Raw genomic sequence first — 17,681 nt, forward strand, 5'->3', positions numbered from 1 at the left:
TCAATCCTTAAAAAAGCATATACATAAAACCAAATAGAAAATAAGAGTTATCAAATAAGGATGTGTTTAATATTTTAGAGCAGTCAATGCAATTTGTGAAAGAAATTTATTAAATCTGTATGTGTATGAAATATTGAGATGTGACCCTCTTTGTAATCGTTAACATTTTCATAAGTAACTGTATTTTTATTACACTTTTTTTCTCATTAACTGTAACAGATTAGAGTTACATTTATTTTGTAAATAAATCTTGTAACTCTGTTACATGTATCACTGTAGTTACTTTCCAACACTGCCGTCTATGCCAACAGACAATATTGTTCTGTTTATTATGAGCACAAGCTGCAATTATGTCGCCTGTTGATGTAAATGCTCAAGCTGTTTAAAGTCGGATGGATTCTGTTTGAAGGTGATTCCAATTATGTCAGTACCATTATAGCTGTGGTGTAGACTTTGCTATTTTCATAGAATTTGACCAATTATTAAAACTTTATAGTTCTTGTTATAGTTATTCTTGGTATGAACCATGAAGTTTGTACTTGTCACCTCAGATCTCAAATCAGAGTGAAGTTTAGTGTACCGCCCAGCCTTCTTTCGCTCTCTCCTTCCCTCGTTCTTTTTCCTCTCCCTGTCCCTGGCGGCACTCCAGGATATGAGTTGGCTACAGACACACGTACACACTCATATGCTTGCACACATTTCTACACACCCAGTCCTGGCTGGCCCTGCATTGACGACCCATCAAGATGTTTACAAAGTTGCCGGAAGCTCCGTACGTGCCCGACAATCTCTCTTACAATAGCAGCTCGCTGCAGCTGGAACACAGCTCTGATGAAGTGCAGGAGAGAGCTGTGCTTCAGGCACCCACTGCTGTGAGAGAGAGAGAGAGAGATGAAGAAGTGCTTTTGATTTCACAGCTTGGGTCGTTCTGATGAATGTCTCTTGACACCGTGATTCAGAAAGGGTGTGTGCGAACGCGTGCACGCAAGAGAGATCGCCAAGCACAGGATCTCAGCGGGATAATCTAAATGCAGGTCCCATTAACTTAATGTCTCCATTTAGGAAGACGTACTACAACACGTGAATTTATGTTTCTGTCAAAAGAAGGTCACAGCTGGTTTGACTGAACGGCAGACGCTGAGCTGGACTTCTTTAAGGTTTTATGTTAGCTCTGTGTACCAAAATGCTTTTCAGCTCTTTTTCAAGCTAGTTAGTGTACAAATGATTTGGGGTTGTTACACAGGGGCATGTCCTTTTTGTTTTGGTTTTTAAAGGGTAGTATACCCAAAAATGAAAATTAGCCCATGATTTACTCACCCTCAAGGCATTCTAGGTGTATATGACTTCCTTCTTTCAGACAAATGCAATCGGAGTTATATGAAAAGTTGTTCTGGCTCCATCGAGCTTTATAATGCAATAGGTAGGTGTTTCTCTTCATCAGTCCAAAACAAGTCCAATAAAGTGTATTCATCCATAATAATAAGTGCCTTACACGGCAACGGGGGTTGAATAAAGGCCTCCTGTAGTGAATTGATGCATATTTGTAAGAATAATATCCATATTTAAAATGTAATAATCACTTTAATCTAGCTTGTACAGTTGAACATGGAAGCAGTTCCGAGCAGATGATGTCAATTGTTGGCGTTGCGCCTGTGAGTCTTGTGAAAACCAGGGCTTACTGGAGCAAAGGAGGCAAAGTTTCCTTACTTTAGCAAATGAAAAACAGTCTCCTCTTGGCTTATATCGAAATCCCCTGCATTTAATTTTTCTTTACAAATCCTCATTTTTTACTTCTAATTCGTGACCTTTGTTTAGATCTCTCCACTGCGCTTCTGTATTCGTCACTTCTGTGCGGCGCAAGCTATTATTACTTTTTAAATATGAATATTTTTCTTACAAAAACGCATTGATTTGCTACATGGAGGCCTTTATTCCCCCACCTCCCAGAGCCATGTGAGGCACTTTTTTTTTTTTTTGGATGGATGCGCTTCATTGGACTTGTTTTGCACTGATGAAGAGAAACACCTGCCCATTGCATAATAAAGACTGAATGAGCCAGAACAATTTTTATATAACTCTGATTGCATTCGTCTGAAAGATGGAAGTCATATACACCTAGGATGCCTTGAAGGTGAGTAAATCATGGGCTAATTTGAATTTTTGGGTGAACTAACTCTTTAAATTTATTTTAAGCATTATTTTTTCAACACCTAGCGGCAAAAGTAAATATTCACAGTTGGTCAAGAGGAGAACCGCTCCATATACAATAAATAGATTTAAATAGGCTATTAATACGACTGCAGTCTTCATTTAATGTGTGATGTGATCGGTTTCTTGGTATGAAATATTCTAAGAATGAATCTAACAGTTCACAATGAAAAACTAATATTTGAGAACTTAGGCTGAAGGTTTAGAGGATATCAGATGCCTATTTTCAACAAGTTGGTATGATTCTTTAGGGTCTTGTGAAATGTCTGCAACATAATTTGGTTAGAATTCCTCAATGGTTGTGTGAAACAACACCCTTTTTACACCTCTGTTCACAGCGACCCGTTTTGGTGCATGTTTCTTTAAATGCTAATGAGCTCTGAATGAATGAATGATGCATTTATATAGCGCTTTCATTGTGTATTGCCATACACCCAAAGCGCTTTACAGTCATATGGGGGATCTCTCCTTAACCATCACCAGTGTGCGGCATCCACTTGGATGATGCGTCGGCAGCCACAGTACAATGGCGCCGGTGCGCTCACCACACACCAGCTACAGGTGGAGAGGAGAGAGTTATGGGGCCAATTCAATGAATGGGGATTATTAGGAGGCCATGATCGACTAGGGCCAGTGGAGGGAATTTCACCAGGACACCGGGGTTACACCCCTACTCTTTGGCACGGGATTTTTAATGACCACAGAGAGTCAGGACCTCGGTTTAACGTCTCATCCGAAGGACGGTGCCTTTTACAGTATAGTGTCCCCGTCACTATACTGGGGCATTAGGACCCACATAGACCACAGGGTGAGCACCCCCTGCTGGCCTCACTAACACCTCTTCCAACAGCAACCTAGTTTTCCCAAGAGGTCTCCCATCCAGGTACTGACCAGGCTCAGCCCTGCTTAGCTTCAGTGAGCAACCGGTCTTGGGCTGCAGGGTGATATGGCTGTGAGCTCTGCTCACCCGCCCCTCTCTTCCGTGGAAGAGGAAAGGCGATTTGCAAATAATCATAAAAAATATAAAGTGTGAGACCATAGACTGTAAAAAATATGGACGTAGTGTCCGTGACGTCACCCGTAGGATTCTGAAGAGCGATTTTGAAGCCTTTAGTTGGCAGGAGTCGGCCATCTTGGAATCGCGTCACCACGCGTCACTCCCGGATAATCGAAAAATGGGCAAAAAGGCGGGACGTGGGTGGAGCTGGTTGCTGAAACCACGCCCACCTAGCGCGACAGTGCTAACAGCAGCAGCAATCCCCCAGTCACTCAAGTGGCCACGCCCTTAATTATGCAGAACTTTAAAGCTTAATATAACTTAAACGGATGAGTTATAAAAAAATTCACCCCCTCACAGTTGACATGAAGGGCAAAACTAGCTATATAGACCAAAACCACTTTTTGTACCAGGCTGTAAACATACTTTTTTTCTGATGTAAAGTTGGGCATTTTAACATGGGGAGTCAATGGGATTGACTCTCTTCTGCAGACGTACATCTGGAAGTGCAGCTGGATCATAAAAAGTAGGTACTTATCCATCCAGTTTTAACTTTTTAGCAAAACCTGCCTAAAGATTTAGCAGTCTGGGGTAAAATGATCTGTGCAAACATCAACGAATATACAGTAGGTGTATTCAATAGCGCATTACCATCAATAACTAATACACTGTGTCCTCTGTGGCTCTGATGTCGGGTGAAAATGAAGACATTCAAATACAAAACCTGCATTGTTCACAAGTCATTGTTGTCACTGCAGTGGCTCAAGTGCAGAGAAAATGGTGCTGAGGGTGGAAATATGCTAATACGGCACAGTCTGTTAGTGGTCATGGGCGGGGCTTGAGCAATATGACATCATATTGCTCTGAATATCAGAAGGGCTTGATAATTAAGACTGTTTAGGTTTTTTGGGGATTTAAAAAAAGAAGTGAATGGATTTTTATCATTGTAGGGTGGTTGTGTCCACACACTTCTAAGACACATTTCATTTGCAAACCCCAATGTGAATCCGATGTCCCCTTTAATGAAATGCATTACTTAGCAATGATTGTATTTGCAGACATATTGCAGGCAAAGCTTCATCTGTGTTTGTGTTGGTGTGCCGAATGCAGCTTGACAAACAACAGCTTAATGTTTGATGAGTAATTTCATTGTGATGAAACTGCAGGTAGGTAAACCAAGCCATCCATTCTGCCTAGTGCATCAAACAGTAGTCTTGTTATCAAGTAAACTTATTTAAAATCCTTAAAATTAGATGAATTTAAACAGGAAACAATTCCAGGAATATTCTGCAGTTTATTGGTGGATTTTTACAGATGATTTCATTAATTCTCCACTTTCACGTGATGCCCTATTTTTTTTTTTTTTTTTTTATCAATGTAAATATTTACAGTCATTTCAGCCTTGTGTGGTCTCAGTACAGTGCTCACAGAAATTAACTTCTTTCTGTCTTCATTAATTTCTCTAACGTGTAAAGCTTTTCGCACAGTTCAGAGGTGCTATATCTGTGTGTCTCAGGTCTATTAGCACCTCTGTTCTATAAAATTAACATCTCTTCTGTTCCTCATCCTGATTGGTTATTCTCTGTCTGTCTCTCTGGTTCTGTTGCAGGGCGGTGGTTCATATCCAGGTGGATGATGTAAATGAGTTCTCCCCAGTGTTCAGGGAGCCATTATATCGTGCCACAGTTACTGAGGGCAAGATCTATGACAGCATACTACAAGTTGAGGCCTGGGATCAGGACTGCTCTCCACAGTACAGCCAAATCTGCAACTATGAGATCGTTACACAGGATACACCTTTTGCTATTGATCGAAATGGTAAGTCTTTAGACGTGTGTGAAAGTAATTATTTTTAATAATAATTTTCTCAGACGCATTCAAACAGGAATTTACACTCCTGTTTAAAAAATTATAAAACATACAAAAAAACTTTATTTAACATACAAAAAATATATATATATATTTTTTATTTTGTTTTATTTTTTTTGCATTAAAAATGTTTGTCAAGTTTACCAGTCATTAACAATGGTTACGTTATTGCTTTATAACGTATAACTAGACCTTCAAAGTAAAGAGTAAGAAGTAAAAAGCATGTTTGTCTAATTTTGTTTCTTTAACTTTTTTTTTTTTTTTTTTTTTTTTTGAGCAAAAGTACACTACCAGTCAAAAGTTTTTAAACAGGAAGATTTTTTATGTTTTTAAAGAAGTCTCTTCTGCTCACCAAGCCTGGATTTATTTATTTTTGGTTCCGAAGTACGGCAAAAACAGTAAAATTTTGAAATACGTTTTCAATTTTTTATTTGTCACATGATCCTTCAGAAAAAAAAAAAACATGAAACAACACTGATTTGCTCAAAAAACATGTTAAAAATAGCTGAGTAGAATTTTCAATATTTTGTAACATTATAAATGTCTTTTTCATCACTTTTGATCTATGTAGCATCCTTGCTAATAAAAGTAAACACTTCTATCATTTCTTTAAAAAAAAAACAACTTTGGATCTTTCTATTCATTAAAGAATCCTGAAAAAAATGTAATCAACTGTTTTAAATATTGATCAGCATATTAGAATGATTTCTGAAGGATCGTGTGACACTGAAGACTGGAATAATGATGCTAAAAATTTTGCTTTAATCAAAGTAATAAATTCAATTTTAAATATATTTTAAACAGTTTTTTTTAAAGTCGTAAAAATATTTCAAAATTTTAGAGTTTTTGCTGTATTTTGGATAGAATAAATGCAGGCTTGGTGAGCGGAAGAGACTTCTCTAAAAAAAAAACATTAAAAGTTTTAAAAGTGCACTCTCACTCAGAAACAAAATTAGCCAAACATGTTTTTTACTTCTTACTCTTTACTTCTAAAAATAAATTATATACTTTATATTTTTAGAACAGAAGTAGTTTTCTTTAAATATATAAATAACTAACACTTTTGGCTGGTAGTGTACATGCATTTACTTCAAATCCCTAAAATATTACTTGACTAACACTTCCTGATGTACCTTCCACTCAATTTCTGTTGTGGCTGGTCTATTTTACTTTCTACCTGTTATTCTCACTTTTTTTTTCGTTGCATGAATAGTATGAAAGTGATAAAGACAAACAAATCATTTTCTCACTTTAATACTTCACCTGTGATTTCTCTCTCAAGTGAAGATGATTGAATTTGATTTGTTTTAGCTTCCGTTTTCTGTATTCATCATTCACGAGTGCAGGATTGATGTCTTATTTGGTTATCGTTGAATGCATGAGTGAATTAAATGGCTCATTGGCCAGCTGGACGGTCAGAGCTCCCATCTTTGACACTATCGGGCACATCAGAGACGACTCTGAGGTGCTGGAGCGACCGGAGCTCACGGATCACATGGCCACCCTGCCACGGATCAGACACACGTCTCTCCGCCGTGGCTGTCTGCCTCCCTCTTATGTTCTCTGGTGGGGTGTCAGCTGTCTCAAAGAGCTGCGGTCTCTTTCAGGGGCTCACGTCGGACTCAGAACTCCTGTCGCATTCACTTCCTCCTGCCGCTTTGGGCCCTGCCAGTGTCTGTAGTGCGACTGGCATTGACATTGCTTGGTTAGTGCCAGGTGAGAGCTGAGTGATGCATGGGCCGCCCGAGTGGATTTTGTTCTGAGGGCTTTTGGCTCCATCATTTACTGTGGATCAGAGGGCAGAGTGAGTTATTAAATACAACAGGCCCACTGGCACTGTGTTCTTCGGTCCAGAGAGAGGAGGAGGAGGAAGAGGAGGGGACGAAAGAGAATGAGATCGGGAGAAGTACAGAGAAAATGATAAATAGTTTGACTATAGAAACATGTTCTAATGACGTTAGGTAGGAGGAAGAAAAGGTTGGTTTGTGTTGGTGGTGGCACCACATGATTCATTTTGAAACCTGAGGTAATTTGCTAAAGATCTTCTGTGAGATTTCATTGTTTTTGTGCACCCGAGAACTATGAGCGGAAAATATTCCTAACATAGTTTCATTGTTTTAAGCATAGAGACAGCGCCAATGAAACGAGACACAAAGAGGCAATATTTGACACAGACGTTTTATTTGATCCTCACGTCTGAATGGAATTCGTTGAGAGAAAAGGAGAGCGATAGATATGAATAGGAAAAGAGACGGAAATCATAAAAACAGAAAAAGAGTGGGATTGTGAGAAATAAAAGAGACATCGGGGGGCTTTAGATTGAATTTACACCATCAGTAGCACTGAAATGCTGGAGGCCATTAAACGTTTGTTCTTTGTTCTGCATGCTTTTATTCTAAAAGAACAGAAATTCAAACACACACTGAGGCGCATGCTTAAAGTTTCAATCAGAAGTGTCATGCCTATTCAAACTGAGGCACCCGTCCCCTCAGATTTTGAATGCAACTTTCAAAAAAGCTGTCTGTGATTATTATGGTGCATGATTTGTTCTAGATAAAGAAGTGTGGGACATTGTGGTATAATTCACTTGTCTAAATCGTTCCGATCTAATTGTGCATTCCGCATATTATTTGCTTTTAAGGGAAAATTCTATTATCAAACCACAGAACTTTTTTTACTGCAGAACACAAAAGAAGACATTTTAAAGTATGTTTAAACCATTTTTGCCTATACAGTCAATTTAATGGGGTTCAGAGCAACATTGGACCCCATTAACTGTCATTGTGTGGACAAAAAGCATTTAGAAATATTATTTTTGTTCCACAGACACTTTTTCCACTTTCTCCACCAAAGGGCTTTTCACACTGTGCAGGTATTATCAGGCCAAACCCTGCTTTTAATCCTGGGTAAAGGTACATTTCACACTTTATTTTTAATTTCACTTTCATAACCTGTGGTTATAAATCCCTGCACCAGAGTAGGGTTAGCATCGATTTTAACCCTAGATTGTTAACCAGATTTGCACAGTGTGAAATGATGTGGTGCTAGAATGTTACAGCTAGATGCTCAGCAACAGACTCCTAATCCCATACTTCATATGTGCCTTGTAAACATGTTGCACACTGTATAAAAGTCGTTTGGGCTTAGGATGTGGAATCCTTGGGTATGAATCCCATGGAAGAACATGGCTCATGATGAAAGAGCTGAAAGATAAGAGATGGAAAAACAAGCTAAAATGGCATGCTTGTGATTTGTGTTTTTACATCACATTCACTTTTGTTAATACTATCGGGTAGGTTTAGGTGTATTGCAAATGATACGTTATTTTAAAAATGTCCCCAGATAGCACACAAACGTCTCCAAGATGTCTGTTAAAGATCACTTGATCTGGAAAGCATCTGCTGTGTACAAACATCTGACAGATGTCTGTAAGATGTCAGTTTTACATACATTCTAAATCATAAACAACTTAAAGACATCTAATAGATGTCTATTTGATATCTGTTAGGAAATGTCCTATAGACATATTACACATCTAAATAATAAAAAAAAAATACATCTTGCAGATGTAACGGAGGCCAACGGTAGTCTTTAGCCTCCTTGTTAGTGCGTCTGCCCCCCATGCCGGAGACCCGTGTTCGAGACCCACTCTGAGCAGGTGCGAGTAGGACCTGGGTGTAAGAGTTACATTGGTGCCGTGACCCAGATGGGAGTGAGGTTTAGGGAGGTGAGTGTAACGGAGGCCAGCGGTAGGTGCTGCGCAGGTAAACCTCACTCCCCTGATCTCAAGAGGCGCATTAGCGACTGACGCTAGGGGGTGCAGTCTTTAGCCTCCTTGTTAGTGCACCCACCTCCTATGCCGGAAACCCATGTTCGAGACCCACTTGGAGCGGGTGCGAGTAGAACCCAGGTGTAGGGGTTACACAGATGTAAATGCAGACATCAAACGTCTCAGAGATGTACGTTTGATATCAGGGTCATGGCACATTAGAATTATAGTGCCACTCAAATTACATTTTAAGTCAGAACTGTGGTGACGCGTACAAAACCAACGTCACATAAAACACTTTTTAGCGCCACTCAGTGGACATTACACATTGAAAATGTCACGAAACGTACATAGTGGTACATATTCCGCGTCTTGCGAAAAAGTTCCCACAGGTACGTTTGAGATCAGCTTGTTCATTCTTACGTTTATAGTCCAAAAAGTCCATTCAGGAAAAACTTATTACAGTCTGCAATATATAATACAAGGCTTTAATGCTAGACCCATTATATAAACAAGTCGCATTCTGCATTTGCACACCAAAATATGCAAATAAGAACGTAAACCCAGGGTTTAGGCATGTACAGTGTGAAACGTCAGCTTATGAATACCTAGGATTAATTGGTAAAGGGCTAATTCACCCAAAAATGAAAATTCTGTCATTAATTACTTACCCACATGTTGGCTTTCGTTCATCTTCGGAACACAAGTTAAGATAATGTTGATGAAATCCGAGAGCTTTCTGACCCTGCATATACAGCAACACAACTGACACATTCAAGGCCCAAAAAGGTAGTAAGGAAATCGTTTTTTGCACAAGTTTTATTCAACAATTTTAAATGTGTCATGGTACTCTCAACGCACTGCGGAGACTGACACAGAAGATAAGAAATTGTTGAATAAAGTTGTTATTTTTTTCTTTGTGCACAAAAAGTATTCTAGTAGCGTCACATGGACTATTTTAACAGTGTCCTTACTACATTTTTGGGCCTTGAATATGTTAGTCTCATTGCTGTCTATGCAGGTTTAGAAAGCTCTCAGATTTCATCAAAAATAAACAAATTTGTCTTCCAAAGATAAGTCTTATGGGTCTGGAACGACATGAGGGTGACTAATTAATGACATAATTTTTGGGTGAACTATCCCTTTAACCCTGAGTAAATTATAAGCAGTGTGAAACATGAAGCAAGCTAACCCAGAAACCCTGCTTACCCAGGGTTAATTATTTTAAATGTGAAGCGCCCTCAAGTAAGCCAAGGACAGCCGTTTGTGCCCCCTCAAAAAAAAAAGAATGCAGAATCATTGGCGAGTTGAGGGTCTCACACACTTGCATTCACCGTCTCACCTACTTTGTCTTGTATTATGTTGTCATACTCTTGGTTTTATCTGTGCCGCACAGACAGTGGCCTATTGATAACTCACTGGTGGAGAACTATTCCTTTTAAAACTCCCCTGCTTTTAATCACGCCGCCTGACATTAGTTGCCGTAATCAGCTCTAACAACTGAACTGGCTTTCTTACACACACACGCACACACACCTCCTCTCTCCTCCTACATACCTGTGTTTGTTGAAGTATGGCTTTGAGGGTTTTTCAAGCCACACTTTAGCTTTGTGGCTCTGAGGATTGGTGCAGACTTGGTCTGGGAGCCCAGAGCGACTGACCTCTATTCCTCATTGCTGTCTCCTTGACAGCACGGCTGGTCTCATTGAAATGCAGCCAGCAGGTAAAAATAACCACAGACCCACGGACGTGTGAGAGCATCAAATCACTAGCTGCTAGTTCAGCCTCATATGAACTCTGTCACCATAGAGTGCATTCAGACTGGTCACCATACACCAAACATCAACCTCAAAGCTGACTATAGCAACTGTGGGCGCTAAATGCTAAATTACACACATCAGTTCTTTGACAAAAAGCATGCATTACGCCAATGACAGGTAGCAGGTAGAGGATCCATGTCATTATGGTTCTTTAACCTGGAGCTCTGCAAGTATAAACTCTGTGGTTGGCTGACTTTTTTCAACCAGTCTGGCACTTCTCGAGCTGCTGACCAGGAAGAACACTCATCACTAAAAAAGCTTTTAGAGCATGTTCTGGCTTTTCGCCAGAGGTTAGAAAGTCAGAATGTACCTTTAGCTCTTAGCTGATGTAAAGAATGACTCACACTACAATGTCAGTCTGTACATCGTGTCTGTGCAGAGGGTCCGTGTTTGTAATTATTGATTATGTTATATATGTCTTGACTGACAGAAAGTACATCTTGCTTAGTGGAAGCAGAACTAGTTTCTAAGTATATACCATGTTTGTTTGTGCATCAGCACTATAGTCGTGGGTGTTTTTTTTCTGCTCAGTGCGTGATCCAAAGCATAGTGTTTTAATTAAAAACTGATCAAGAGTTGGTCAAGAGGTTTTCTCACCATGTGAACTTTCTATTCATCCTGAAACCTGCAAAAAGTATCCTGGTTTTCACAAAGATATTAAGCAGCAACTCTTTCAACATTGATGATATAACAATAAATGTGTGTTATGTACCAAATCAGTAAATTTAAATGATTTCTGAAGGATCATGTGACGCTAAAAACTGGAGAAATGTCTTCTAAACTTTAGCTCTGCTATAAATGGGAATAAATTACATGTAATATATTTTTAATTTCACAATGTTACAGTTTTATTGTATTTTTGATCACATAAATGCAGCCTTGGTGAGGATAAGAGATTTAAAACATTAAAAAGTAATACAGATCCCAGTCTTTAGAATGACAGTGTACATTATAAAGCAGTTTTCATTGATTTTTAATCAGCACCCATAAAAGTTGGAATGGTTTTGTAGAGAAGGTGTATAAAATTTTTAATAACACCAGAAATGCAAATCCCATTTGCTTTCTCCATAGCAGAACAGACGGTGGTTACTGCTGAGCTCTGTATTCTGAGCAAATATATATTCAAAGTACAAAATTCAACATTTGTAGTTTTATTAGCCATATGTCCTACCTACAATATTTTATTAGCCATGAATGCAGATAATAAACCACTATAATGCCTTGTGAAATGCAAAATACAGAGATTAGATGTAATTGTCTTTATCCTAATTAGCAGCACTAGGAACAGTCTTGCAGATATAATCCGTAATTGCTGAAACAGGGGCACTTACACTGTTGAAATTACTTTTGTGATTGAAAACATTTGGCCAGAGACAGTGTAAGGGAGCTTAATTATTGTTTTAAAGCATATGTTGGTGTAGTGTCTTAGTCTGGCAGCTGCAACAATTACAAACTGCTCTCTTAAGTTTTACTTTCCTCGTTCCACTTAGTGTGTCTTTAATTTTATTTTGCAAATTCTCTCATATGTAATGGGCTTGTTTTTTTTCTCTTACATTTTTCTCTTCTCTTCAGGCAATATCAGGAACACGGAGCGGCTGAGCTATGACAAACAGCAGCACTACAAAATCATGGTGACCGCTTACGATTGTGGCCAGAAAAGGGCGACTGAAAGCGTTCCGGTTCACATTGACATCAAACCAGTGTGCAAGCCTGGCTGGCAAGGTCAGTGGATACTTCACATTATGTTACCTCAACTTTTACTAATTTTGTATGTATTGCTGCTATTTTGTTATAGTAAGGTAGGTGTTTATTGGAATTCTTTTTTCACCGCTTATAGCTCAGGAAATTGTGGCTGTATGGAAAAAAAGACATTTTAATTTATACTGTGACAGTTAAGCAACTACCATTGAGATAAATGGGAATGCTAAAAGATGGCTTTCCATTGAGATAAATGGGAATGCTAAAAGATGGCTTTCTCCAGAAATGATTGACTTTCTTTAGTTCTTTCAAAGCCATGTCAGCTAATTGCATTTTTATTTTGAACCATATTATTTAATAGAAAAACTGCTGGGAAGTTACTAGAAAATGGTCTTTTCCTACAAGAAGCACCATTGTGGAATATAAAAGTAAATGGCTGCAAATTTCACAGGAGGAGTTAAAAATAGAATAGATAGAATAGAAAAAGAGATTCTCTAATCTCCAAGAGCTCCTTTCGAATCTCAAGTCAGCCTTTTTACTTTAAAACTATCGTTCACCCAAAAATTAACATTCTGTCATCATTTCATCATTCTAAAAGTGTAGGACTTATGTTCTTCTTCGTAACACAAAAGCAGATATTTTAAAGAATGTTTTATCTGTTTTTGGCCAGATAAAAAAAGGCAAGACAGATTAGTAATTATTAAACTGACTTGAGAATTATCCAAAGACTTGACATGATTCATTCAAAAGATTTTATTCAATAGTTAACAAATCAGACATCACTACTTCTCATGAACATTCCAAAAAGAATTTGGGTGGATGTTAGAATTTTTGGTGAATAATGACTTAAAGTCCCCATGAAATCAAAATAGAAATGTTTTGGATTGTTTCAAAACAATGACAAATTTTGCATTTACAAGATATAAGCATTCAACTACAGTCTCTTACTTCTCCCAATATGGATCACCCTTCACTGTAGCATCTCATCAAACTTTCTCTCCAGTCTAATGCTCTTTAGAAAGGTGAAAAGTCCTGCCCCCTACACTATCAATAGATGCTGAAGCTACAGCAGAAATTGGTCATAGAAATTGTTCATAGAAATTAGTATTTTCTGTTTGGTGAATGGCACATAGTGTAAATAGACAATGTTAATATGCTTTCCACTGGGGCGAAAGAAGTCTGGTTTCGTGTGGTCAAGAGAACCGCCACAGCACACACAGTATGCTCCAGTTCAGAGACCACAAAATGTATCGGACCCATTTAAATTCAACACAGAATGTTATATTTTATAGCAATATGGATGAGATTGTGACTGTCGTACGTGTCAGATGCGACTTACCTGAGCTTACCTAGCTTTGGCCCAAGCTAATAGAAAAAAAAGCGCTATTGGCTATTTAAAAAAATGGATAAAACTGCTTGATATGTCCCACCATTTGCTTTGTGTTGACATAATTTAAACTGAAACAGGAAGATAGGGTGGGACATATGAAGCAGTCCCACCCCCTTTTTTTAAAAATAGCATATAGCATTTAGTTTATATCTCAGCTTGGGCTGATTAGCATGACAGCATGAAATAAGATACAGAATCAGTGAATTTGAGTTTGGGTCTATTATCAGTAAAATAATCATTAAGCATTTGTAATCATTCAAAAAAATATTAGCCATTTATATTAATGTGATTCATAGATAAAAGCCATAGGGAGCCAAAGGATAGATCTCAGTTTAAAGACTATGAAAATAAATTGACTTGTAGTAAAAAAAAGTGCATATAAATTCATTTTCATATAATAAAGCCCAATATAATAAGTGTTAACTGTTATGCAAAAACTGTAAATACTAAAAACTTACAGACCATACATGTTTTTAAACCTAGTTATAATGGTATTGACAATATAGTTGTCACGTTGTCAGACATAACTGAATGTGTGTCCATTTAAAGAAGTAACACTATATTATTTATCTATTTTAATATTGTGCATACAATAATACTTACATAAAGACTCATAATTTACTTGAAAAGAGATATGTCCATTGTGTAACTGAATCGTCTACACACGACGATCGCCTCAGGTTAAACTGCATTGTTTCAGTCACTTTTTGAAATAACAAACAGTGAAAACGATAAAAGGCATGACTTACATTGCATCTAGCAAGAAAACTCCATCCAAGCATAATCTGTATTTTTTTATTCATTTAAACAGCTTGTGAAAGTTTTTTTTTTAAAAGAAAATAGAATTTACTTTAATCTCAGAAAAAATATTGCGCATATTTGATAGTCGAGAGCGGTCCAATCACACAAGGCCAAAATATATAAAAACAATATTGATGATTGGCTAAGATCTAAAGGGTCTGGGGCGCTGTGCTCGGCACCCTGAGGAAAATCTGAAACAAGCCAATTAGAGCTCAGCTTCAAGTCACATGCTTTTTTAAAAATCTACAGACCTAATAGACACCCATTTGGCCACAAACAAACAAAAAATTTGATTTGTAATAGGTTCTAGCATGACTATCAGTCGAATGTGCAATTTTGTGATTAGTTTGCAATATACATTAAATTTATTTTTAACATGTTGAATCAATCTTCTTTCTTGACTAACTTGATGGGGCGGCGCCCCCTATTGACCAGCTGCCACAGTTTGACAGCATATGACAGTCACAATCTTATCTATATCGCTATAAAATATGGCATTCTGTGTAGAATTTAAATCGGCCTGATATGTGGTCTGCATCGTTCACGCATATGATCCACTCTGTGCTATCGCGCCTCTAGACTGGACACGAAACCAGACTTCTTTCTCCCCAATGTAAAGCATATTTACACTGGCTGAATAGTTCCCTATCCCCTATATAGTGCACTATATGCCATTTACAGTACAGAAAATTCTGTAAACAAGTGACCAATTTCCGTGTATTTTTTAGTGTAAGGGGCGGGATCTGCTTCAGATTCTAGAGAGCATTTGATTGGACAGAACGTTTGATGAGAAGCTGAAGTGCATCTGAAGGGTAATGTCATCAAATCTTGTAAATGTGAGTTTTGTCATTCATTTGGAGCACACTAGCTTATAGATAAACTTAAGGCTAACATATTCCTACTAAAAGCCAAAAAACTTCACATTTGATTTCATGGGGACTTTAAATAGCAAACTCGAGTTTCTATCTCTGCCTTACAGTACATCCACCTTCAACCTCCATCCGCGAAATGGTCAGTATTGTGATTCAGCAGAGTAGCCTGTTCTCAGCGACCTCTGTGATCCCTTGTTCTGTTCTCCTCTCATCTGTGGCATACACTGTTAGTGGTCTTAACTAGACAGATCGATATCCGTGGACTCCCTCTTCCCACAGGGACTGCACAGCAGCTTCAGTCTTCAGCTCGTCCACACAAACTCACACTGACCTCTCTGAAAGAGCCCAGTATTCCTTTAATATCTTATGCTTACATGACAAGGCCAGCCAATACGTTTTACATATGCTGTGGTAATGGATTTGTTCTAAACAGTCGGTAGGCATAGCTTTCAACATCATTAAATTGGAGAAAAAGAGGAGGCAGCTTCTTTTTTTTCACAGTTTACCTTCTTTCACACATCGATTGAGGCGTGGAAAATATCTGCAGATGAATTCAATTCGCAGGCTTCAGTTGAGCCATTAAAAAGCGGATGTCAGAGGCTGCAGAGACAGACGCCTAATCACTGTCATCTGAAATTGTGTTTAGAGCGTGAAAAGAGGGGGGGGGAAGCTTTTATTCTTTCTCCAGCCAGGAAGAGTTAGACAAACCCAAGTCCTTCTGAGAAGAAACAATACAGCTAATTCAATCGTGACAAAAGTCAAACTTTGTAAAACATTCGGCAACTGTTTGATAAATCTCAAGACTTCGCATTATAGAGGTATTTTTCACAAAAAATGCAAATGCATCCTCATATTGTTCTTGACTTTGTTCTGCGGAACAAAAAGTAAAGAAATTGTAAAGAATTTTAACTCTGCTTTTGCAACCAGGGGTTTTCAAATTCCAAAAGCAACATTTAATTAATTTAAATATATATTTAGGTTTCTTATGTATACATTTACTCCATTCTAATTTATTCTTTATTAATCCTAGTATGGAAAAGTAGCATGACAGATGTTCCACATTTCTCGGTTTGCGTTCCAGTGAATAAAATTAAAGGAATAGCTCATCCAAAATGCCTATTTACTGAAAACACCAATGGATCCTCTGCAGTGAATGGTGCCATCAGAATGAGTTCAAGGATCGCAGTAATCCACAAATCTTGTGAAGGGAAAAGCTGCTTGTTCGAAAGAAACAAATCCATCATTAAGACATTTTAACTTTAAACCATTGCTTCTAGCACTATAATCCATAATAACGCTTCCTCCAGTGGAAAAAGTCGATGCTGTTCTCTCACATGAAAAATCCACAGACATATTTGTTCAGAACTGTTTTTGATTGTTTTCACCTGTAAACGGTGCTTGATTTGTACATTTTTCTTTCATGATTCAGGCAAGATTACTTTTTTAATGGAGCACCATTATTATGGAAAGAGGACTTGTAATTTAGCTGGAAGCAACAGTTTGAAGTTAAAAACATCTTAATGATGGATTTGTGTCACAAACACAGCTTTTTGTTTTACAAGATGTTCATTGATGGAGTTGTGTGAATTACTTGATTATTGTGATGCTTTTATCAGCACCCATTCACTGCAAAGGATCCATTGCTGAGCAAGTGATGCAATGCTAGCTAAATTTCTCCAAATCTCTTCTAATGAAATAGCTCATCTACATTTTGGATAGCCTGAGGGTGAGTAGATCTTTCAGCTATTCTTTTCATAGGTTTGAGGGTGAGTAAATGATCTTAGAATAGATCTTTTTAATAGTGAACTATCTCTTTAAGACAGATCATCTCTCTTACAAAATTCTCAGTTTTTAATTGCTATTTGTACTTTAATCCCAGGCGTTGTCACGCGTCCCGTCGCTGCATTTTGTCTTCCTTCCTTCACACTTGTCAAGGTGACAGCACAGAGAGTGTAAAACTGTTCTGAGAACAGTATCCTGATTGAACCAATTAGAGGGAGTCTGTTACACCTGTTTGTTAAGAGAATTTGCCGTGAGGTGACATGGATTTAGATGAGTTATTACCTTTAGAGAGGTACAAAGCCCTCTATGGCAAAAAGAGACTTATTCTATGAAAGGCCAGCTTCCAGTCTTAGTAAGGCAAAATGTCAGACTCAAGCGTATTAGCCACAAATCTTGTAAATCCTCAACCCTTTGCAATACAGTTTTCATGTTGGGGTTTTGGCAGTGATACAGTTCACAAAGCGTGTCTGTTTGA

At 38.1% G+C, this 17,681-nt stretch overlaps 1 protein-coding gene across 1 annotated transcript in view; it reads left to right on the plus strand.

Annotated features, from left to right (window-relative positions):
* clstn2a (calsyntenin 2a) overlaps positions 1-17,681 on the plus strand; it is a 284,841-nt gene that overhangs the window by 183,701 nt on the left and 83,459 nt on the right. Inside the window, exons 4-5 of the mRNA XM_073849384.1 lie at positions 4,815-5,023; positions 12,236-12,385. Of these exons, the coding sequence (XP_073705485.1) occupies positions 4,815-5,023; positions 12,236-12,385 (359 nt within the window). The remainder of the gene's footprint in view (positions 1-4,814; positions 5,024-12,235; positions 12,386-17,681) is intronic.

Source organism: Garra rufa, chromosome 10 (assembly GCF_049309525.1).
Source record: "Garra rufa chromosome 10, GarRuf1.0, whole genome shotgun sequence".
Lineage (NCBI taxonomy): Eukaryota > Metazoa > Chordata > Actinopteri > Cypriniformes > Cyprinidae > Garra > Garra rufa.